Genomic DNA, 25029 nt, shown 5'->3' with positions numbered 1-25029 from the left:
TTGTGTTGTGTTAGGTTATGCTATGGCTGCTGCGTCAGCCAGGAGAGAATAAACGTGGCTGCAGTTCCTATGGCTCCTCCAGTCTCCTTCCAGCCTTAGCTTGTGCCTTGCCTACCCTAGGTTCAAGGAACAGTGTGGACAGTGTGAACAGGATCAGATATAAATCATGGAACATCTCTTAATGATACAGATGGCATGGCATCTCCATATGCACTCAGCCATTGCTGTTAATTCTTGATCTTGATGGATTAAACAACTATTTGCGAGGAGATAAGAGAGAGAATATATGAACAAGAACATGACATACTGTATGAATATGCATGACAGAACTGAAGTTGATTCAAAAAAGAATCCATGAATCTCATACTAATTATATAGGTCAATGCATAGACAAGCATTAAAGGGAAAGGAAAATCTCTACACAAGAGTGCTGGCTAATAAGTGTAAAGGGTATGATATAAATAGAAATACCTAATATAAAACTACCATTAAAATATTTAATTCAGTCAAGACTCATCAATGAATTTTCAAATCATAAACTGAAAGACAGTTGGGGAAAGGATATTCACAAAGTCCCATAATATTACATGACAGATTACTTACTAACTACAAAGGGAAAATGCACCTTTACAAAGGTGGATGCTACCTTTCTAAAGTGATAAAACAATGTCATTGATGTTAGGACAAACCAACTGTATATATCCCCAATGTGGTACACCAAGAAAGACACAAGTCCTTCTAGTACTTGTGCAAAGAATGTTCATCCTGAATATAATCATAAAGAAGGAAACAGAAATACAAATTTTGAGGGATATTCTGTAACACATCTGGCTTAGGCACTTCAAACTGTCATTGCATTGTCACACAGACAATATAGTATGTAGAGAAACATTCTATATTAAAGAAGGCTGTGGTGAGACAACAACTAAATGCAACACATGATCCTCATTTGGATTTTGTACAGTTGTTTAAAAAAAAAAAAAACAGTTGGCTGTGCGGTGTGGCACATGGGATCTTGGTTCCTTGAAGCCATGACCCCTGCATTGGAAGCATGGGATCTTAACCATTGGACTGCCAGGAAAAACCCTGGGTTTTTGATTTAAGCACAAAAATAATCCTATAAAGGACATTATTGGGATAATTGAGGAATTTTGACTCTGGATGTACATCAGGTAACTATATTGAATCAGAGTGAGACTTCTTGTGCGGTTATGTGAAAGAAATGTCTCGAATCTTAGCAGATACATATTTCAGTGTTTATCTGGTGTTTATGGGTGTCACAGTGTCTGCAACTGATTCTTTAATGACTCCCTTGGAGAGAGGGGATCCAATATGGCAAAATGTTAATAACTGATGAATCTTATAAGGAAGTAAGAATGTCTGAGACTGTGTAAGATAAAGTGTGTGTGTGTGTGTGTGTGTGTGTGTGAGAGAGAGAGAGAGAGAGAGGGAAGAAGGCAGAATTACGACACTGTGCTTGATAAGGTGTGAGTATAAGGGAAAGAGTGAATGAGGAGTAAACTAGTATTTAAAGGAATTTGACAGAAGGAAAGACTATTAAGAAGAAAAAAGTTAGGGGAAGAGGAAGCACCTAATATTTCAGGACCAATTAGCTCTAGGCCTGTCCTAAGGTCTCTTTGGGTCACTGACCTGTTCGGATGCAGCCCACACACACAAGCCACCACTCAGGCACTCGAGGCAAAATCAACGCTAGACGGTCTCCCGTCTGAAGGCCGCAGGTCTGTGTCAGGACGTTGGCTGTGCGACAGGTTAAGTCTGTCATCTCTCTGAAGCTCCACTTCACTTCATCCCCTTGATCGTTCACCCACCACAGGGCTGGGTTTGGACTTCTCTTGCCCTCCTGGTTAAGATCATATACCACATGTTAGTTCCTGCTTCAAAGGAAAGGGACACCAATTTGGTCAATCCACTACCATAGTCAAAGTCCTGTGAGTGTAGCTCAATGTCTGAGATCCCATGTTAAAACATTTGTAGAGCCAGGAGAAGTTGGGGGGACGTGTGATCCAGCCAACTCCTGGTCTACTGTAACCCTCTCCTCTTAAATCACATAAAACCATGAATAACCTTCATGTCACTTATTGAAGACTTAAAATTTTATTCTCCCATGTGTCTGCCTTTGTTCCACATGGACAGTAGGTTACTCTCTGTGCCTCAGTTTTCTCTTCTGTGGAAAGGGTAGAATAATACTACCCAGAATATAGTAAAGTTTAAATTAATTATTTTAGAAGGAAAAGTGCCTGGCACATAGTATGTACTCAATAAAATTTGTTGTTGTTGTTTAGTCGCTAAGTTATGTCCAACTCTTTGTGACCCCATGGACTGCAGGGTGCCAGGCCTCCCTGTCCTTCACTATCTCCTAGAGTTTTGCCCAAGTTCATGTCCACTGAATTGGTGAGGCCATCCAACCAACCCTAAACTTCATTACCCCTAAACTTTCCCTATAAGAAATGCTAAGAGGATCCCGGCGGAGGAGGGAGCAGCACGCTGAGCTTCCGCAGTGGTGCGCGGAGCCGAGCACCCCGGGTTGCGCCTCCCGCTGGTGGAGCCCGGCACTTCGGGTTCCCCAACGCTCTCGCTGCCGCCGCGGGGTCCCCCGCTCCCCCAGCCATGTGCCTCAGGTGGCGTGCCTGGGGTGCGGAGCCCACCTGGTGGCTTCTGCCGCCTGCCCTTGCCGCTGGATGCAATTAAAAAAAAAAAAAGAAATGCTAAGAGGAGTTTAAGTTGAGATGAAAGAACTTTAGAGAGTAACCTAAATACAAAAATATAAAATTATTTAATAGAGATAGATATACAGACAAATATAAAAGAAGTATTGTTATAATTTTGGTTCATAGCTTCACTTTTTATTCTTTCACCGTATGTAAAACACAAAAGCATAAAAAATAATTATAAACTATGTTAATGGGTGCACAATATGTAAAGACGTCTTTTGTGAAATCAGTAACATAATATGGGAAGGTGTAAGGGAACTGGAAAAGAGTAGGGTTTTGGATGTGAATGAAGTTAAGTTGCTATTAGTTTAGAATAAATTGTTATAATTTAGAATGTTATATACAATCCCTATGGTAACCATAAATAAATTATCTATGGAATATACACAAAAGGAAATGAAAATCAAAACATATCACTACAAAAAATCAACTAAGTCATCTTTACCTATAATTATTTTAAATGTAATGAATGAAATGCCCTAGTCAAAAGATCTAGGTTGGTAAACTAGATAAAAAAAAACAGAATTCAACTGAATACTGTTGACAAAATTGTTATTTTGAATACTGTTGATAAAATTGTTATTTCTATGTAATGGGATATGATAAAACCAAACAAAAATGCTTTCAGAATGTTTCTGCAGTAAAAATCATACAATATCAATGTAGAAAAGTAAAATCATATTTACATTGAGTCTAAAGTTCTATAATAGTATCCATCCATTAATTCATTCATTTACTATATATCTGCTAAGTTCTCACTGTTTCTTGGGCACTGTTCTTAAGCCAACATGATACAATGGTGTACAAGACATCCATCTGCACATGTAAATGAATGGTTTTAAGTGTTTATGGATAATTTTCATTTTCTTGTTTAAGTCAAATCTTTAATTGTACGTAAGTAAAATGATTTTTAAAATTTTTTTAAATTCCCCAAAGAAAACATGTTTGGAGTAAAAGTTCAGGCAACACACAATTTTACTAACAGAAAAATTTCTTTAAATTCCTTATCACAATTTCAGTCCCTGAATGTCAACACTGAAAATTGCTTGATGTATAGTCTTCCAGCAGTTCTTCGCACAAAAGTGCAAACCTGATCGTATCAGTTTTGCCTCATATACTTGGAACAATAGAGTGTGGCTCACCTGATATAAGATTTATATACATACATACATATATACATACATGCATATATACATACATACGTATATACATACATGCATATATACATACATGCACACACACATACCTATATAAATTTATATGTGTGTGTGTATATACACACACACACACACACATATATATGGAAAAATCGGTGCTAAAAAAAAAAATACCACTCTTGTCCATTGGGTTAAGGAATGTTAGCAAATATAGTTGTGCATTCTCTGTATAATGGGAACAGAGTATGTAACATTTCTGTAAGATTTTATAAAATAATAGAAGTTCTGGGTTATCAAAGTGAAAACAATAGTTGTTTTAATTCGGACAGAAATTCAGACTGAATTCTAGTAACTTGAAGATCTTGATTAAACAGTTGTGGGGTTTTGTGCTCAGAATTAATCTGATAATATGATATTAAGATTTACATGTTATCAAGAAGATAAAACACAGCCTTTAAACTTTATATGAGATTTAAATCTTTATGCAGTGAGATTTGAAGCTAAGGGAAATTGAGAAATAGATTTTTTAAAAACCTACTAACTCAGCAATAAAAATTAATGAAGAAGAAATACACAAAGCGATATAGATGAATCTGAAAAACACATGGAGTAAAAGAAACCAGACACAAAAGAGTACATCCAATTTATTCCATTTCTATGACATCCTAAGAAAGAGAACTATAATGGTAGTGAGTGCAAATCAGTGGCTACCTGGAGCTCCAGGTAGGGGGGGTGGATACTGATTAGAAAAGGACAAAAGGAAATGGTAGTGATAGAAATGTTCTAAAACTTATTAAAATCTCATTTTAAATGTTTGAATTATATTATAGGTAAATAATAGATTTAAAAGAGTTGATTTAAATAAATAAAAACTTACTCCTTGTTAATCTCTAACTAGAATATAATTTGAATAGGAAAATAGGAAAGGTAGACTAATTACTCATGTGATTGACGAATGATATGATTCTTTCTGAATGTTAAAACACATGAGTTTACTGAAAATAAAAAGACTTGCCTCAGTTTTAATTAGAATAAAATAAAAGTAGAATTTCTATAAATTAATTATAGAATATGATAGATTTCATAGAATTTGAACCCTAATTCATATAGATAATACATTTCCCCAACAATGATATACTTTACATTTTCTTCCATTGCCTTTGGAATGTTTACTAACAACCAGAAATTTCAAAAGTTTGAGTATGTGGTTTGACCACAATGGAATTAAGCTAGAAATCATTACCAAGAGGAGTAGCTCATCTCAACTATCAGGAAACTAGCCAATAAAAAGGCAAATAAAAATAGTTTGACCTAATGGTAATGAAATATGCCATATCAAATTTGTATAATGTACCCCAAAAGAGTGTGCTTAGTGAGAAATTTATATTTTTAATGTATATATAGGAAAAGAGGAAGACTGAAAGGTAAGGACATAATCTTCCAACTCAATAAGCTAAAAAATTAAAAAAAGGATTATAAAATTAAATCAAGGGAATGTACATGAAAAGAAATAATAAAGACAAGTGTAATTATCAATGAAATGGAAAGGAAATACACAATACAGAATACCAGTAAAACAAAAACTGGTTTTGAAAAGATTAATAAATTTGGTAGATTCTTAGGAAGACTTGTCAAGGAAAAAAAGACCATAAAAATATTAAAAATAACTAGGAATAAAAAGTGTACATTATTACAATACTTATAAGACATTAATATTAATATTTATAACCTCACATCTATTTTAAAAGTTAAATACATTACCAAAAGCTTTCTTACAATAAAAATACCAGATTTTACGTCAAAATATTTTGCTATGCATATTAGTGTGTTAAGATTTTGACTTGAAAAACTGCTGTTTTTTTTTTAAGAAAACAGTGATTATTATATTTCAATCCTATCTCAATAAAACAACAAAAATTAGTGATAGCTTAAATTCTTTATCAAAGCACTTAGAAGAGCATCTGGTGTAAAGCAAATGTATTGAGTGAATAAATTAAAAAAAATCTGGAATATAAAGCATAATGAGGAATTCCAGGGTTAAATTAAATCTAAAGATGACCACAGTCAACAGTAGGCCAACACCAGCTCCTGGTACCCCTGTTGGGCACCTGAAGCTATCCCAGGATCCAGGTTGACCCACCAGTGTGCCGAGATCAGCCCTGGAGCATACTAGGTCACACGGCTAACAACACCAGGAACCTGCTTTGCCTACCAGTTGGTAACCACTACATGTTACAGGCAATGTCAGCCAACAAGTCTAGGGGCCAACCTTGCCTACCAGCATACCCACAGTAGTTTACTATGCCCTAACGGAAGAGCCCACATGGCCCACAGAGGGGATAACCACAGAACATATAACTCTAGTGACCAGAGGGGAGTGTGCTGCCGAGTCCATAGGAGGTTTCCTACATTAGGTCACTTCACCAAGAGCAGAAACCATTTGTAAAGCTAGGCAGAAGGTTAAAAGGCAAAACAATAAAATCATCTATATCCACAATAAGTAGTTAAGAGATATGTAAAAGAAATATGTAAAATGTGTCATAAAAAACAACAAACATGGGGGGAACAGTAAAAATGCAGGATGATTAGAAAGCATCTCACTTTAAGGGATCATCAACTTTATATATATTGATAACCACAAGCCAAAAACCTGCAATAGGTACACATACAGAAAAGAGAAAGAAATTCAAACATAACACATCAAATCATAAGGGAAGAGAGAAAAAAAAAAATAGAACAAAAAAGGCATTACAAACACAAGCAGAAAACAACAGAATGTCAATAAGTACATACCTAGCAAAACTTACTTTAAATATAAATGGATTAATATTCCAATCAACTGGCATAGAGTAGCTAAATGGATTTAAAAAAAGCAAAAACAAAAACACAAGACTGATTATATCCTGCCTACAAGAAGACTCATATCAGGTTTAAAGTCACACACAGACTGAAAGTGAGGGGATGGAAAAATGCTTTCTATATAAATGCAAGTGAAAAAAAAATCTGAGATAACCATACACATATCAGGCAAAATAGACTTTAAAACAAAGTGTGTAGCAAGAGACAAAGAAGGGACATCATTTCATAATGATGAAGGAATTTGTCCAACAAGAAGATAAACATATATGCACCCAACATGCTGCTAAGTCACTTCAGTCGTGTTCGACTCTGTGCGACCCCATAGACGCACACCAGGCTCCACCAGGCTCTCCCATCCCTGGGATTCTCCAGGCAAGAACACTGGAGTGGGTTGCCATTTCCTTCTCCAATGCAGGAAAGTGAAAAGTGAAAGTGAAGTCGCTCAGTCATGTCCGACCCTCAGCGACCCCATGGACTGCAGCTTTCCAGGCTCCTCCGCCATGGGATTTTCCAGGCAAGAGTACTGGAGTGGGGTGCCTTTGCCTTCTCCAATGCACCCAACATAAAAGTGTATAATTCATGAAGCAAATACAGTAGACCCTTCAGCAACACAACTTTGAACTCTATGGGTCCTGTTGCATTTCTATACACTAATAACATACTCTCAGAAAGACAAATTAAGAAAACAATCCTATTTACAACTGCATCAAAAAGAAGAAGACCTCTAGAATGAATCTAACCAAAGAGGTAAAAGACTTGTATCTTGAAAACTGTGGCATATTGATGAAAGAAATTGATGACAACAAAAACAAATAGAAAGATACTGTGAACATGGATTGGAAGAATTAACATTGTTAAAATGACCAGATTCCCCCCAAAATCCATAATTTAATGCAATTCTTATGAAAACATCAGAACTTAAAAAAAAATTATAAAATTTTCTAGATAGCCAAAACACTCTTGAAAAAAAAAAGAACAAAGCTGTATCATACTCCTATGATTTAAAAGCATACTACAAAGCCATCGTAGTCAAAACAATATGACATTGGCACAAAAACAGATCAAAGGAATAGGATAGAGTCCAGAAACAAAACCACACTTACATGGTCAATTAATCCACAGCAAAAGAGACAAAACTATGGAATGCAGAAAAGACAATCTGTTCAATACATTGTTTGAAAAAATAGGACTGTTATGTGCAACAGAATCAAACTAGAGCAATTTCTCATGCAATATACAAAAATAAATAGCATGGAACTAAGACTTGAAAGTGAAAGTGTAGAGTGAAAAAGTTGGCTTAAAGCTCAACATTCAGAAAATGAGGATCATGGCATCCGGTCCCATCACTTCATGGGAAATAGATGGGGAAACAGGGGAAACAGTGTCAGACTTTATTTTTTGGGGCTCCAAAATCACTGCAGATGGTGACTGCAGCCATGAAATTAAAAGACGTTTACTCCTTGGAAGGAAACTTATGACCAACCTAGATAGCATATTCAAAAGCAGAGACATGACTTTGCCAACAAAGGCCCGTCTAGTCAAGGCTATGGTTTTTCCTGTGGTCATGTATGGATGTGAAAGTTGGACTGTGAAGAAAGCTGAGCGCCAAAGAATTGATGCTTTTGAACTGTGGTGTTGGAGAAGACTCTTGAGAGTTCCTTGGACTGCAAGGAGATCCAACCAGTCCATTCTGAAGGAGATCAGCCCTGGGATTTCTTTGGAAGGAATGATGCTAAAGCTGAAACTCCAGTACTTTGGCCACCTCATGTGCAGAGTTGACTCATTGGAAAAGACTCTGATGCTGGGAGGGATTAGGGGCTGGAGGAAAAGGGGACGACAGAGGATGAGATGGCTGGATGGCATCACCGATTCGATGGATGTGAGTCTGGGTGAACTCCGGGAGTTGGTGATGGACGGGGAGGACTGGCGTGCTGCAATTCATGGGGTCACAGAGAGTCGGACACGACTGAGTGACTGAACTGAACTGAACTGAAGATTTAAATATAAGGCCTGAAACCAGAAAAGTCCTAGAAGAAAACACAGAACAGTATGCTATGACACTGATCTGAGTAATATTTATTTAAATATCCTTATGCCCAGGGCAACAAAAGAAAAAGTAAATAAATGGGATTATATCAAAATAAAAACCTGTTGCACATTGAAAGAAACCTTTAACAAAACCCTATTGAGTGGGAAATACATTTGCCAAAGATAAATCTGAAAAGATTGATATTTAAAATATACAAAGGGCTTATACAACTCAACAACAAAAATAAAATAATTAAAAATGGGCAAATGACTTGAATAGACATTTTTAAAGAAAACATACAGATGATCAATAGATACATAAAAAGATGCTCCACATCATTAATCATCTAGGAAATGAACAAACATCAAAAGCACAATGAAATATCAACTCACACCTGTCAGAATGGATATTACCAGAAAACAACAAATAACAAGTGTTGGCAAGGATGTGGAGAAAAAGGGACCCTCATGCACTTTTGATGGGAATGTAAATTTGTGCAATCACTATGGAAAACAGTATGGAAGTTTCTCAAAAAGTTAAATAGAACTACTGTACTATCTAGCAGTTATATTTCTGAGTGTTATCTGAAGAAAAAAACACTAATTTGAAAAGATATGTACATTACAACACTATTAACAATAGTCAAAATAAAGGAATCACCCAGAAGTCCATCCAGAGATGAATGGAGAAATACATATATATATATTGTCCTGGGTTCAATTCCTGGCTCAGGAAGATTCTCTGGAGAAGGGAACAGCTACCCTTTCCAGTATTCTGGCCTGGAGATGCCCATGGACAGAGGAACTTGGTGGGCTATGGTCCATAGGGTCACAAATAGTCAGACATGACTCAAGCAACTTAGCTCATGTGCATGTGTAGATATAGATATATAGATGATATAGAAATAGATAGATAGATACAGTTGTTATCTAGTCACTAAGTCATGTCCAATTCTTTGAGACCCTATGGACATGCCAGGCTTTTCTGTCCTCCCCTATCTCCCAGAGTTTGCTCAAATTTATGTCCACTGAGTTGGTGATGCTATCACATCATCTCATCCTCTGACACTGCCTTCTCCTTTTGCTTTCAATTTTTCCCAGAATCAGGGTCTTTTTCCATGAGTGCATCAGGTAGCCAAAGTATTGGAACTTCAGCTTCAGCATCAGTCCTTTCAATGAATATTCAGGGTTGATTTCCTTTAAAACTGACTGGCTTGATCTCCTTGCAGTCCAAGAGACTCTCAAGAGTCTTCACCAGCACCACAATTCACAAGCACCAGTTATTTGGTACTCAGCCTTCTTTACAATCCAACCCTCACATTCATACATGACTCCTGGAAATATCATAGATTTGACTATGTGTACTTTGTTGGCACAGTCATGTCTCTGCTTTTTAATATGCTGTCTAGGTTTGCCGTAACTGTTCTTCCAAGGAGCAAGCGTCTTTTCATTTCATGGCTGCAGTCACTGTCCACAGTGATATTGTAGTTCAAGAAAGTAAAATCTGTTACCACTTCCATTTTTTCCCCTTCTATTTGGCATTAAGTGATGGGACCAGATGCCATAACCTTAGTTGTTTAATGTTGAATTTCAAGCTAGCTTTCTCACTCTCCTCTTTGACTCTCATCAAGAGGTTCTTTAGTTCCTCTTCACTTTTGTCATTAGAATGGTATCATCTTCATATCTGAGGTTATTAATATTTCTCCCAGCAATCTTAATTCCAGCTTGTAATACATTCAGCCCAGCATTTCACATGATGTATTCTGCATAGAAGTTAGTTAGATAAGCAGGGTGCCAATATAAGCAGGGGGTCTTACTACTTTCCCAAATTTGAACCAGTCAGTTGTTCCATGCCCAGTTCTAACTGCTGCTTCTTGTACTGCATACAGGTTTCTCAGGAGACAGGTCAGGTAGTCTAGTACTCCGATCTCTTTAAGAATTTTCCACAGTTTGCTGTGATCTACATAGTGAAAGGCTTTAGCATAGTCAATAAAGCAGAAGTAGATATTTTTCTGGAATTCCCTTGATTTTTCCCATGATCCAATTAGTGAAGTGAAAGTCACTCAGTCATGTCCGACACTTTGCAACCCCACAAACTATAGCTAGCCAAGCTTCTCTGTCATGGAATTCTCCAGGCAAGAATACTGGAGTAGGTAGCTGTTCCCTTCTCCAGGATATATTTCCAACTCAGGGATCGAACCCAGGTCTTCTGCATTGCAGGGGAGTTCTTTACCATCTAAGCCACCAGGGAAGCCCATCATTGAACTTCATGATCCAATGAATGTTGGCAATTTGATCTCTGGTTCCTCTGCCTTTTCTAAACCTAGCTATATGTCTGGAAGTTCTCAGTTCACGTACTGCTGAAGCCTAGCTTGAAGGCTTTTGAGCATAAACTTGCTAGCATGTGAAATGAGCACAAGCATATGGTAGTCTAAACATTTATTGGCATTGCCTTTCTTTGGGCTTGGAGTGAAAACTGATCTTTTCCAGTCCTGTGGCCATTGCTGAGTTTTCAAATGTGCTGATATATTGAATGCAGCTCTTTAACAGCATCATCATTTAGGATTTGAAATAGTGCAGTTGAAATTCCGTCACCTCCACTAGCTTTGTTCAAAGTAATGCTTCCTAAAGCATAGTTGACTTTACACTCCAGGATATCTGGCTCTAGTTGAGTGACCACACCATCATGGTTATCCAGGTCATTAAGATCTTTTTTATATAGTTCTTCTGTGTATTTTTGCCACCTCTTCTTAATCTTTTATGCTTCTGTTAGGTCCATACTGTTTCTCTCCTTTATCATGTCTATCTTTGCATGAAGTGTTTCCTTCATATCTCCAATTTTCTTGAAGAGAGAGATCTTTAGTCTTTCCCATTCTATTATTTTCCTTCAATTCTTGGCATTGTTCACCTAAGAAGACCTTCTTATCTCTCCATGTTATTCTCTGGAACTCTACTTTTAGTTGGGTATATCTTTTCCTTTCTCCTTTGCCTGTCATTTCTCTTCTCAGCTACTTGTAAAGCTTCCTTCAGTTCAGTTCAGTTCAGTCACTCAGTCGTGTTCGACTCTTTGTGACCCCATGAATCGTAGCACGCCAGGCCTCCCTGTCCATCACCAACTCCCGGAGCTCACTCAAACTCACGTCCATCGAGTTGGTGATGCCATCCAGGCATCTCATCCTCTGTCATCCCCTTTTCCTCCTGCCCCCAATCCCTCCCAGCATCAGAGTCTTTTCCAATGAGTCAACTCTGCACATGAGGTGGCCAAAGTACTGGAGTTTCAGCTTTAGCATCATTCCTTCCAAAGAAATCCCAGGGCTGATCTTCTTTAGAATGGACTGGTTGGATCTCCTTGAAGTCCAAGGGACTCACAAGAGTCTTCTCCAACACCACAGTTCAAAAGCATCAATTCTTCGGCGCTAAGTTTTCTTCAGTCCAACTCTCACATCCCTACATGACCACAGGAAAAACCATAGCCTTGACTAGATGGACCTTTGTTGGCAAAGTAATGTCTTTGCTTTTCAATATGCTATCTAGGTTCGTCATAACTTTCCTTCCAAGGAGTAAGCGTCTTTTAATTTCATGGCTCCAGTCACCATCTGCAGTGATTTTGGAGCCCCCCAAAATAAAGTCTGACACTGTTTCCACTGTTTCCCCATCTATTTCCCATGAAGTGATGGGACCGGATGCCATGATCTTCATTTTCTGAATGTTGAGCTTTAAGCCAACTTTTTCACTCTCCTCTTTCACTTTCATCAAGAGGCTTTTGAGTTCCTCTTCACTTTCTGCCATAAGAGTGGTGTCAAATGCATATCTGAGGTTATTGATATTTCTCCCAGCAATCTTGATTCCAGTTTGTGCTTCTTCCAGCCCAGCGTTTCTCATGATGTACTCTGCATAGAAGTTAAATAAGCAGGGTGACAATATATAGCCTTGATGTACTCCTTTTCCTATTTGGAACCAGTCTGTTGTTCCATGTCCAGTTCTAACTGTTGCTTCCTGACTACCACTAGACAACCACTTTGCTTTCTTGCATTTCTTTTTCTTTGGGATGGTTTTGTCAGTGCCTCTATACAATGTTGCAAACCTCCATCCATAGCTCTTCAAGCCCTCTGTCTACCATATCTAATCCCTTGATTCTATTCATCACCACCACTGTGTAATCCTAAGGGATTTGACTTAGGTCATTCCTGAATGGCCTAATGGTTTTCAATACTCTTTTCAATTTAAGACTGGATTTTGAAATAAAGAGCCATGGTCTGTGCCACAATCAGCTCCAGGTCTTGTTTTTACTGACTGTATAGTTTCTCCATCTTTGGATGCAAAGAACATAATCATTCTGATTTTTTGTATTGGCCATCTGGTGATGTCCACGTGTAGAATAGTCTCCTGGGTTGTTTTGAAAATGGTGCTTGCTAGATTGTAGCATGTTTTCTTGACAAAATTCTCTTAAACTTTGCCTAGCTTCATTTTGTACTACAAGGCCAAACTTGCCTGTTATTCTGGGATACACACGCACACACACACACACTCTCTCTCTCTCACACATGGAATATTACTCACCTATAAAAAATAATGAAATCTTGACATTTTGACAAATAGATATCTAGGGTATCTTACGGTAGTCAGAGAAAGTAAATACCATATGGTTTCTCTTACTTGTGAAATCTTAAAAAAACAAGTAAATGGCCCCAAAATAACAAACATAAAAAAACTCAATGATAAAGAAAACAAACTGATAGTTGCCAGTAGGGGGGTGGCGAATGAAATACTTTAAGGGGATTAAGAGGCACAAACTTCTAGCTATAAGATAAATGAGTCACAGGGATGAAATGTGCAGCATAGAGAATATAGTCAATAACATTGTAATAGCTATGTATTGTGACAGGTTGTAACTAGTTTTATCATGGAGATCATTTTTAATATATGAAAATGTTAAATCACCTATGTTGTACAGCTGAAACTAATATAGTATTGTAAGTCATCTATACTTCAATATAATATCTAAATATAAGATTAGACTATTTATTTATATAAAACAATTTATTTTTTAAAATTTCACAGCAATTAAATTTTCTGTAGGTAGATTATGGCAAACTATTTATTTTAAATATTGTTACATATCAGATTGATTGTAATTTAATAAACAAAGAAGGTGGTTTAAGTATAATTTAAAATCATAAGTGCCATGTTATGCTTTTGTAAATTGTTGTTGACAATAAGTATGCAATGAGTATGCCCCTTACAGACTCATCAAATGATCAATATGTGATGTGATATGTCAAACTAGGAGACACAGTCATGGAGTATCAATTTCACATGCATTAACTAATTGATTGATATACAGACTTTAAACAAATTTATAAAAGAAGATTAAAGTTCTGGAAGTTAAACTTTTTGCATTGTTTAATTTGGAAATAATATGTATTACACCAGTAGTATTTAGATAAACTGAGACAATCATGTTTTTATCCCAGAAGTTGTAAACACAGAACCTATAGAAACTAAACAAATTACAAATGAGATAAGTCTGCCAGATTCCTCTGGGGCAACCTGGAGAGCCATGTGTCTCCCAAGGAGGCAGTAACCATTAGTTCTATGATTGCTGCCATATAGGAATGAAGGCTTTGTATTGTTTAAAAAAAAATGAACAGAACTTCAATTAAATAGAGTTAAGAAACCAGCTTTTGGGTTTCCCAGGTGGCATTAGTGGTAAAGAACCCACCTGCCAATGTAGGAGACATGAGATGCAGTTTCCATCCCTGGGTCAAGAAGATACCCCTGCAGGAGGGCATGGCAACCCACTCCAGTATTCTTGCCTGGAGAATCTCTGGACAGAGGAGCCTGGTGAGCTACAGTCCACAGGGTCACAAAGAGTCGGGCATGACTGAAGTGAGTTAGCATACACACAGGTAGGAGAAGAGACAGGGGAACTCTCACATGCTACAATGATAAGAGAGTCCAAAAGGGAAAAGAAAGCCTCTTATTTCTACACAAGGACTCAGCTGAAGCCATGGACTCTTTTTTGCTATAACCCTATAAATCCTTTTCCTTTCTAAAAAAGAGTTTTCTTCCCTTGCTGTATGGGGGCTTGCACACAGAATTACATTCAAGAGCCAGAAAACATGGACCTATTGGCTCAAAAAAAACAAAATAAAACAAAACAAAACAAAAGTAGGCAAACATGACCATGGTATATTAAGAAATTTAGAAATTTCTTCAACACTTAATTAATTTGGGGAGATATTATAGGACAAAGAGCCAGACATTATGTGGCAATGACATTTGGCTGTTGCTTTCTTAAGCTTTGTGGTTAATAGATATTTGAATATATTTATTGAGCAATGTGTTTAGTCGCTCAGTCATGTTTTTGCATCAGGAGTTAGTAGGAAGAATTTGCTCCTGTCATGATTTTGCCCAAACAAACAAAAGTCAATGTCGTAGATGTTGTTTTCATCTATCCTGAGACATGATGTGGAGAGTCATACTATCAAAATAGGAATGATGGAGAGGCGTATGTTGTTTACTTTTCTATCTGAATACATGATTTTGGACATGAATGTGACCTCTCATGAATAGACTTGGGATGCTGCTCCAGCAATCAATTGGAATGTAATATCCTAGGACCCTAGAGAAAGATAGTAATACAAGGTTTAATTTCCAAGGATAGTTAGGAGTTATAAATGGTCTGAATGTGACTATATTCCATTACTGGACCTATGTTGCCTGACTCAGGCTAAAAAAAATTACATTAAAATGTTGGATTTCTAACAACATTTTTATAAATAAAATGTGTTGAAAATTGAGTCAAGTTTTGCCAAAGAATTGGTGCTTTTGAACTGTGGTATTGGAGAAGACTCTTGAGAGTCTTCTCAAAGGAAGTCAGTCCGGAAATCAGTCAAAGGAAGTAAGCCCTGAATATTCATTGGAAGGACTGATGCTGAAGCTGAAGCTCCAATACTTTGGCTACCTGATGCAAAGAACTGACTCCTTAGAAAAGACCCTGATTCTGGGAAAGACTGAAGGCAGGAGGAGAAGGGAATGACAGAGGATGAGATGGTTGGATGGCATCACCCACTCGATAGACATGAGTTTGAGCAAGTTCTGGATGTTGGTAATGGACATAGAAGCCTATCATGCTGCAGCCCATGGAGTCACAAAGAATCAGGCATGACTGAGCGACTGAACTGAACTGAAGAATATCAACAAAAAACTTGAAAAATATCTAACTATTATTTAAATGAGGTAAAAAAAATTTTAAGCAGTTACTTCAAATGAATAAAAAAAATTCTTTGGATGGTTGTTTAAAATGGGATAAATAAAATAGACATTAATGTGATTAAACAAGATTTGATATTACTACATTACCTAATTGAGCCAAGAGGGACCTCTTACTGATCCCCAACGTTAAAAGCCAAACAAGTCTGTTAGGTTTAAAGTTCAAAGTTATATATTTAAGGATTAGAAAAATTTAACCTTGGATAACTAACCAACAGTTATATTTGGACAGTTAGGTCAAAGGGCCTGACTTCCTCAATTCTACTCAGATCTGGGGATCTCAGAGCTTTTTATATAAAAGTAGGTAAAACAAACAGGGAACAAAAAGAAAAAGCTTTCTAAACTCTTGAAGGAGTCTTTGGGCCTAGAAAAGAAAACAACAGTCTCAAAGGCCCTTGCGATCTAACTTCCGAGAAAACAAAACCGAACTTTAGGTCCCGCCCTGATGCTCCAGGTGGTTGTATCTATCTGGGACTTATCACTCCCTGCCCAGAAGCCTTATCACCCCCTGCCCAACTACAAATGCCATCTCAACTAAAGAATACCCCAAACATCCCACCTGACTTATCCCTTATCGCTTCCACAAACCTCCCTTTAAATATGAAGCCTCCCTGATCCTCTTGCACTCAGCCTGGTCATTAGGCTGACTGTCGCCCCTCCTTGCCTAAATAAAGGTAACCTACTTCTGTTGAGGTAGTCTCTCCTTCTTTTCTGCCTCGGCCCGAACTATACCTTACAACTCTTCCAAAGATCAAAGCTTGTTGATTGGATCCTTAGGAAAACTAAAGTTCAAGGTATGCACATTGGTGGAATTTAGATAAAGGTAGATGCTGGGAGGGATTGGGGGCAGGAGGAGAAGGGGACGACAGAGGATGAGATGGCTGGATCACTGACTTGATGGACCTGAGTCTGAGGGAACTCTGGGAGTTGGTGATGGACAGGTGCTGGGAGCCAGCACGGGAGTTCCCAGCAATGACAAAGGTCATGCAGAGAGGCCTGATATGCAAAGGTGAGTCAGGGCTCGAGGTATCTACCCCAGATGCTCAGGCATCTACCCCAAAACCAGAATCTGTCTGTTTTACTATTTTACGACTTTCACCAACTCCTCTGACATTAACAGGGGGCTATCCCCGACCACCTTTCTCTGAAGGAAATCAACTTAAAGCTCTAGTTAATAAGCCTCCTGGGCATAATAGGAGTGTTTCAATCCAAACCCCTCAGATGGCTCTCTAACTTGCCTGACAGGTTTACCCCGACTCCTACAGCTTCGCACACAATTGTTTACAGAGGCATGAGAAGCTTAAGATGTTCAAATAGTATAGAGCCTCTTGGAGAGTTAGAAATTGTCAGAATAGAACTAGTAGAAGATTTCATTGTTGAGCCAATGCTTCCTGCCAAGTTTCCACATCCCCTGTACTGTATCCTTGGAAGTGTATTAATTTAGTTGGTATATAAAAAAATACGTAGTGGCCTTGGTGTTAACAACTTTAGACCCTTAAGGTAATAAATTCTTTCTTTGTTGTAAGCCCACTGCACCTTTGCCCTATAGGAATGCAACTTTATCTAACACCTTCAGAGGATGGCACCAAAATTTAAAATAATTACTCTTAGAGAAAATAAGTCTTACGGTTGACAAACCTTTATCAGAGTCATAAAATGTTAACAGGCCTTCTGGCCAGAAGATGATGTAAATCACCGAAACCATTTGTATACGATAAGTTTGCAGAAAAGAAAGCCTGGTCTCGATAAGGATCAAAGACTGCTGACTTTGCATGATTTCACACCCCTTATTATCCTCTATGCACAACTTAAGGTATATAAGCTCCCTTTGAAAATAAAGCTATGGGCCTTGCTCAAAGCTTGGTCTCCCCGTGTCGTTCTTTCTTGTTTTCCTTTCTCTCCTTTTCTTCTCTACTCTTATTTCAGGCCAAAATAATTGGAGCACAGGGGTCCTCTGGGACCACTTACTGGCCTGGGCTTCTAAGACCCACTTGAGAAGGTGCCTAAGGTGGGGCACCTTCAGCGATTTGAGAGGGTGCCTGTGGCCTCCGTGGTCAGAGCAAACCTGGTGTTACAGGTTATATTGATTTCTCTCATAAACCAGTTATTAATGAGCCTCTAAAATCTCTCAGCCTTTGCTATTCTAATCGCCAATGCCGTCATCCTTAGGGAATCCCTGGATCCAACCGGGGCAGGACCCCGGTAGACAGGGAGGCCTGGCATGCTGTGATTCATGGGGTCGCAAAGAGTCGGACACGACTGAGTGACTGAACTGAACTGAACTGACTGATATCAATTGATATTTTAAAATGGGTTTTCTTTAAGGTGGTTACAATTCTTATTTATTTATACTGTGGGATAAACAAGGCATATAGATTGCCACTAAGGAAATATTAACTAAATGTACTGAGGAAACCAATAGTTAGTTACCTGAGTCATACAAAGTAAGTAAACGGGGAACTAACATACAAAGATTAATTTTAAAAATAGTGATTTTGTTTTGGTTTAATTTATAGACTCAGAAAGGTCTTTGCTAAATGCATTGTACAAATCTTTGAAGACATGATAGATTAAAACTCTAAAGTTACAAAACATAGAACTTTGTAAATTAAATTTCAGTTTGATTAAAAATCTTGCACTGATTTTAATAACTTTAGGTGACAAAACTGTTTTTTGAAAAACTGAGCAATTGCCTTTGTCTCACAAATGTCTAAACCAGAATATGAATACAGGCCTTTAGGAGCTGAGACTAAGCCCAATTAAATAGGCAAGACCTGGGAAACCTAAAAAGAGGGGGGGAAAAGTGGCAGTTTTAAATCAAAACTGCTGAGAATGTTCCCTCAGCCAAAATTTACAGACAGTAAGCCATAATCATCTGAACAAGCAACTTTATGGTATTCCAACTGTTTGTTAACTAGCGACTTTACATCAATATTGTACTTCCTGGTTCATAGCTAGTGAGTGAAAGTTGCTCAGTCGTGTCCGACTCTGCGACTCCATGGACTATGCAGTCCAGGGAATTCTCCAGGCCTGAATAATGGAGTGGGTAGCCCTTCCTTTCTCCAGGGGATCTTCCCAACCCAGGGATAGAACCCAGGACTCCTGCATTGCACGTGGACTCTTTACCAGCTGAGCCATGAAGGAAGCCCAAGAATACTGCAGTGGGTAGCCTCTCCCTTCTCCAGCAGATCTTGCAGACCCAGGAATCAAAATGGGTTCTCGGGTTCATATTTAAGCTTTTAGTAAAGCTGTTAGGGGAAGCACACTGATCGAAACCACCCACCCTAGCCAGGCACTATAGTAACCATTTGCATGAGTTGTTTTATGACAGGAGGTCCTAGTAAGGAACACAGAACTAATAACCCTCCACCAACTGGAAAAGTTTGGAAAAGGTCAAAAGGAGACACCACTTGTCTGACCACCTCCCAGAATCCTTCTCTCTGGCATCCATCTTGGCTAAACAAGGCATGTACCACCAGGAAGGACTCTAAGTCAGAATGATTGGCTAAATATTACCCAGAAACTAATCCCATCACCATAAAACCCGAGACTGCAAGCCATGTGACAGAGCTGTTCTCCTGGGTTCCCTTACCCTACTGCTCTCCACTCGGGTGCCCTTTCCCAATAAAATCTCTTGCTTTGTCAGCACATGTGTCTCCTTGGACAATTCATTTCCGGGTGTTAGACAAGAGCCCAGTTTCCGGCCCTAGAATGTATACCCCTTCCTGCAACAAAGCAATGAGATCTCCAATTTGCTTATGTTTATATACACATTATATGTATGAGATATCTCTACTTCTAAAAGGTATCTGAATTTATAAAGAACTCTTATTAATTTTAATAAAAATCACTACATTTAAAGAAAACTGGCCAAGATGACTTTCAGGTTCAGGTAAACTGGAAAATATTCACTGTTAACCTGATACGTGATATTAATGTTTAAGTTTGTGGATCTAAATTAATATTGATGTCATGGGCTTCCCTTGTAGCTCAGTCAGTAAAGAATCTGCAACCCATTCCAGTATTTTTGCCTGGAGAATTCCATGGACATAGGAGCCTGACAGGGGTCACAAGAGTTGGACACAACTTAGCAACTAAATCACCAGGAGTCATCAAAATTAAGTATAATACTCTATGTTACCTAGGTTTAATAAATACATTACTAATCTCTTGCAAGAAAATAACTGGACATGATGAAGATTCAAGGTAAATGTAAATGAGATTAAAAACTTATAGATAAAAGTTTTAAAGTAATCATATTTTAGAAATATTTACTTAAAATGATCTTTCCAGTTGTTTGGTAACAAGATTCTAAAGCTGTGCCAATTTTAAGCCATGTGATGAAAGTTTATTTAAAAAATACTGAGACAATTACTAGATAGAAAAATTAAAGGTGTTTGAAAATATTAATGAAAATGGTATTACCTAAGATGTTTTCTATAAAAAAGAAATGTTTCAAAAATTATTACTGATGTTTAAGCTCACTAATTTATAAAATGCCAATGTAAAGACAGTGCATTAAGGTTTTAAGAGTTCAGCATTCTAATTTATATTTGAAATTAAGGCTATTAGAAATAATACTGTAACTTTTCAGAATACAGTAGGAAAGATAAGTTTTCAATAAAGAAGATATGAAAACTGGAATTACAATTTAGTGAGGAAAAAGAAAAATTGAGCTGGTTAATTTTACTTGGATGAAAAAGGAGAGACAAGCTGGATACAAAAAGGGATGAGAGATTATGAAGAGAGCCCTGAGAAAAAAGCTTTACACATAGTCAAGAATTAATGAAGTTTAGATTGATGTTAACTAAGTGTTAGGTAGTTAGAATAGGAAAAAGGAGTCCAGAATGGTGGTGGCTAAAAGACAAGGAAGGGAAAAGCCCACAAAAATAGAACAAAGGAAGGCCCAAGGACAAGAGTGAGGACGCCAGGTAGAACAAAAAGCAGTCCTGGCTAGCCCAGTTTACATAGGGCAGACCTGGGAGGGGAGGAGAAAACATAAAAAGAGGAGTCAAAAGGCAGGGGGTCTCTCTCCCATGCTTGCACGCCCTCTCTGTCTCTCTTTCTCCCTCTCTCTCTCTCTTCGCATCTTTTGGTTCGGCATGCCCTCACACCTTGAAGATGTATTTTCCTTATATTTTCTAAATAAAACTGAACTGTTACACGGAGCTGTAACATTGATCTGTCCAAGAGCTATAATACGATCTGTCCAAGAGCTGAGAGCTGTAACGTGACCTGTCCAAGAGCTGTGACGTGCTGAGGGCTTTAATATCCGTCGCTTCAAATTTTTGTTGTGATGAGACAGAACTGAGGAAATTACATGCTCCCCACACATTTATGTTGCCTTGACTCCGATTTAACTTGGCTGAAACAACCTCAGCATGGCCCCCGCAAGGAGGAGGCCAAGCACAGCAGGAGTCCGACTCAGCAAAAGCTCCCACGGTGGAAGCAGAACACGAAGAAAACCCAGCGCAGGGGAAGTGACAAGAAGCCCATCGTGCTGGAAACTGGGACAGTGAAAAACTAACTCAGCAGAAAGCTCACGCGGCTCAGTCTCAGGTTCGAGAAGACCTCCGGTTTAGTTAGGAGGTCCTCTCTCTTATGGCTGGAGGGACATATGCCTGATGAAATTTTAATTCCTTTACAATCTCTCGTTTCTTGTTTCCTCAAACACCCGACAAACAGGCGAGTGGCAGTGGGCACAACTGAGGGACTCTGGAGAGGTTAGTCCTCGGTATGTCCCAAAGGCACTATCTGCTGAGCCCCAGTTGAGTTCAGTTCAGTTCAGTCGCTCAGTCGTGTCCGACTCTTTGTGACCCCATGAATCGCAGCACACCAGGCCTCCTTGTCCATCACCATCTCCCGGAGTTCACTCAAACTCACATCCATTGAGTCAGTAATGCCATCCAGCCATCTCATCCTCTGTCGTCCCCTTCTCCTCCTGCCCCCAATCCCTCCCAGCATCAGAGTCTTTTCCAATGAGTCAACTCTTCTCATGAGGTGGCCAAAGTACTGGAGTTTCAGCTTCAGCATCATTCCTTCCAAAGAACACCTAGGGCTGATCTCCTCTAGAATGGACTGGTTGGATCTCCTTGCAGTCCAAGGGACTCTCAAGAGTCTTCTCCAACACCACAGTTCAAAAGCATCAATTCTTCGGTGCTCAGCCTTCTTCACAGTCCAACTCTTGCTGTTGCCCAAATTGGTGGGGGTTCTTCTGTCCTTAATCTTTGTGCCAAGGACCAGGCCAATGAAAACTCTGAGCACAGGTCAGGTATTTAGCAGATTTTCTGGCAGGCTATGAAGGGGATTCCTTGGCACGTTTTGCCCACTGCTTTTTCCTACTGTCCTTCAGCTCCCCTCTCCTGGGACTTGAGCCCAGCCAAAACCCATGATGCCTAGCTTCAGGACCTACTGAAGTTCAGGCTCTGATGTCTCATTGCAAAAATTCAGTGTGAGACACAGTGATAGGTAAGATGTGGATTTGCTAGGATTCAGAGAGAAGTACACTCTGCAGAGGGCAAGGGCTTAGGCCATGGACTTAGGCCATGGAATGTGGTCTGGCTAGGTTTTGCAAGTAGGGTGGTGAATTCATATGCTAAGGAGTGGGAGGATCATTTCAACCACTGGAGAACCACCTACTCCTCTGTCTTTTTGACAGTGCCTTGGAGCAGTCCTGTCACATCTGGGTGTGTCACTTAGCTTACAGATCAGAGATTAATGTTTCCTTGAATCTGACTTGTCCTCTTGTCAACTGATTTTAATCAGTTTATGTTAAGGCTTTGTGCTGTGTCATTCTTTCAAAAGTTGTGCCCTGCCCCCTTCCCTCCTGTTTCACGCTCTTTTCCTGAGCCCCATCCAGGCCCCCAATGTTGCCTCTACAATCTTCTGGAGGGACAATCAGAAAACAGCTGACCCTTGGGAGGGAAATACTGTGTAGTATCCAATCCCTTTAGATAGTCAGGCCTTCATCTTCCATGTTTCCTACAACATGTGCAGCATCAGTATCTCTCAGTGAACCCACTAGGGCAGGCAACAGGCACACAGTGTCTGCTAGAAGTCCATCAGTTGGCATCCCTTCAAAGGCAATTGGTTTCTGGGGATAATATTTGCCCCTTTAGGAGTTGGCCCTGCAGGCTGCTTGGGCCAAAACCCTTAGCACCCTTCTCTGAAGGTTACAAACATACCCCAGAGTCAAATCTCGTCTTCACTTTTATAGAACATCTGATCTATTGTCTCTTACCAATTTGTTCTTGAGACACTTACTAACTCCTACAACCAGGACCCTGCCCCCTTGTAGGCAACATTGCTCCATCCAGCCTATTATTAAAACACTGGGACGGCCCAGAGGGATGGTATGGGGAGGGAGGAGGGAGGAGGGTTCGGGATGGGGAGCACATGTATACCTGTGGCGGATTCATTTTGATATTTGGCAAAACTAATACAATTATGTAAAGTTTAAAAATAAAATAAAATTAGAGAAAAAAAAAAAAAAACACTTTAATGCCCCTAACAGGGCCAGATAACCCACTCCTTTGTCATTGCTTCTGTTATTACCTAAAGTGGGCCTAGGACAATGAAATGTTTACCATTGGAGTCACCCTAACCTGCTCTTATGGAGAACTAGGGGAGGAAATCAGTGACTTACAATCCTTTAGAGCAGTAAGAGGATAAGGCTTATGTCCACTTCACCAGGTTCCCAGTCTCAGGGCACAGGCTTGGATTGCTTTACATCTTGATATCTGTTCCCATCTGCAGTGACCAAACTGGCAATGAGTTAAAATTACAACTCCTTAATCCTATCCAGCACTGATCATGCTGGAGACCTTGGGGACGCCCAACTCCATTCATGGACTGCCTTGACCTGCCTTGACCTGCCTAGGGATCTGGTCCTCGAAAGTTTGTCACGCCTCAACCTGCTCAGGGATCTGCCAGTCCAGGGGTCCCAGAAGGTTGTCACGCCTCGACTTGCCCAGGGACCCAATTCTTGGGAATTGGGCTGACCTACCTCAACCTGTCCAGAGATTCAATCTCCAGGAGGCTCTCATGCCTCAGCCTGCCTGGGGATCTGCACCCTGACCCGGGGCGCCTGACTCTTAGGTTGCAACAGTACTGGGTAGGATAAGCTTCAGAAAGACTCACCCCTAAGGAAGTCCACCCATGGAAATAGAAAGAAGCTTATTACTTGTGGAACTGTGCCCAGTCTCAGCAGTAACTCAGGAGCCCAGTGAGAACCCCACTGCCTTTCTGAAAAGTCCAAAATAGGCCCTCCAAAATTTTACCAATCTGGACTTAGACTCTTAGGAGGGACAGGTGGTTTTAAAGGACAAATTCTTGTCCCAATATGCATCAGATATCAGAATAAAGTTACAACAACTACAGCAGCAGGACCCTGCTTCTTCTTTTGATGAGATTGCTTGTTACAAAAGCCCCCAATACCTTTTGTAACAGAGAACAGGAGAAGGAGGCCAAGGCCCAGGAAAGGGAGAAAAGGAAAGAGACAAGGCATGCCCAGATGCTGGCCGCCTTCCAGGGAAGCCGTATGGCAAACCCCGAGTCCTTGAAGGACAAGGCACGAGCAAATGCCTAATTTGTAGACAGGCGGGACATTGAGCCAAAGAGTGTCCAAACCATGACAAGTCTCCTAAAATGGCTTGCTATAAATGCCATCAGCTGGGACATCGGGCAGCACTCTGCCCTTGGGACCCAAGAGCCTCAAGGTCAAGAGCCAAGCCTTCCCTCATGATGGTTCAACAGGACTGAAGCAGCCCTCTCCAGCCAGCCAGCCTGTCGCACATAACCGTCATGGGTCTGGAGCCAAGGGTGCAACTGGATGTGGCAGGTAGGTCCGAGAATTTTTTGGTTGACACGGGGGCTACCTACTCTGTCTTGATCACCTACTCTGGAGCCTTCTTCTCCCAAACCTGTACCATTTTGGGTGCTACAGGAAAAACAACTACTAAAAGATTCACCCAAGTGCT

General features: G+C 39.5%; 1 protein-coding gene across 4 annotated transcripts in view; it reads right to left on the bottom strand.

Annotated features, from left to right (window-relative positions):
* ACSM1 (acyl-CoA synthetase medium chain family member 1) overlaps nt 1–25029 on the bottom strand; it is a 64289-nt gene that overhangs the window by 18972 nt on the left and 20288 nt on the right. For all 4 annotated transcript variants that reach the window (XM_015460313.3, XM_005224692.5, XM_005224691.5 and 1 more), the window contains 1 exon segment: nt 1651–1861. In XM_015460313.3, the coding sequence (XP_015315799.1) occupies nt 1651–1861 (211 nt within the window).

Source organism: Bos taurus, chromosome 25 (assembly GCF_002263795.3).
Source record: "Bos taurus isolate L1 Dominette 01449 registration number 42190680 breed Hereford chromosome 25, ARS-UCD2.0, whole genome shotgun sequence".
Lineage (NCBI taxonomy): Eukaryota > Metazoa > Chordata > Mammalia > Artiodactyla > Bovidae > Bos > Bos taurus.
The sequence above is the reverse complement of the archived record's forward strand: the minus strand, read 5'-3'. Positions and strand labels throughout refer to the sequence as shown.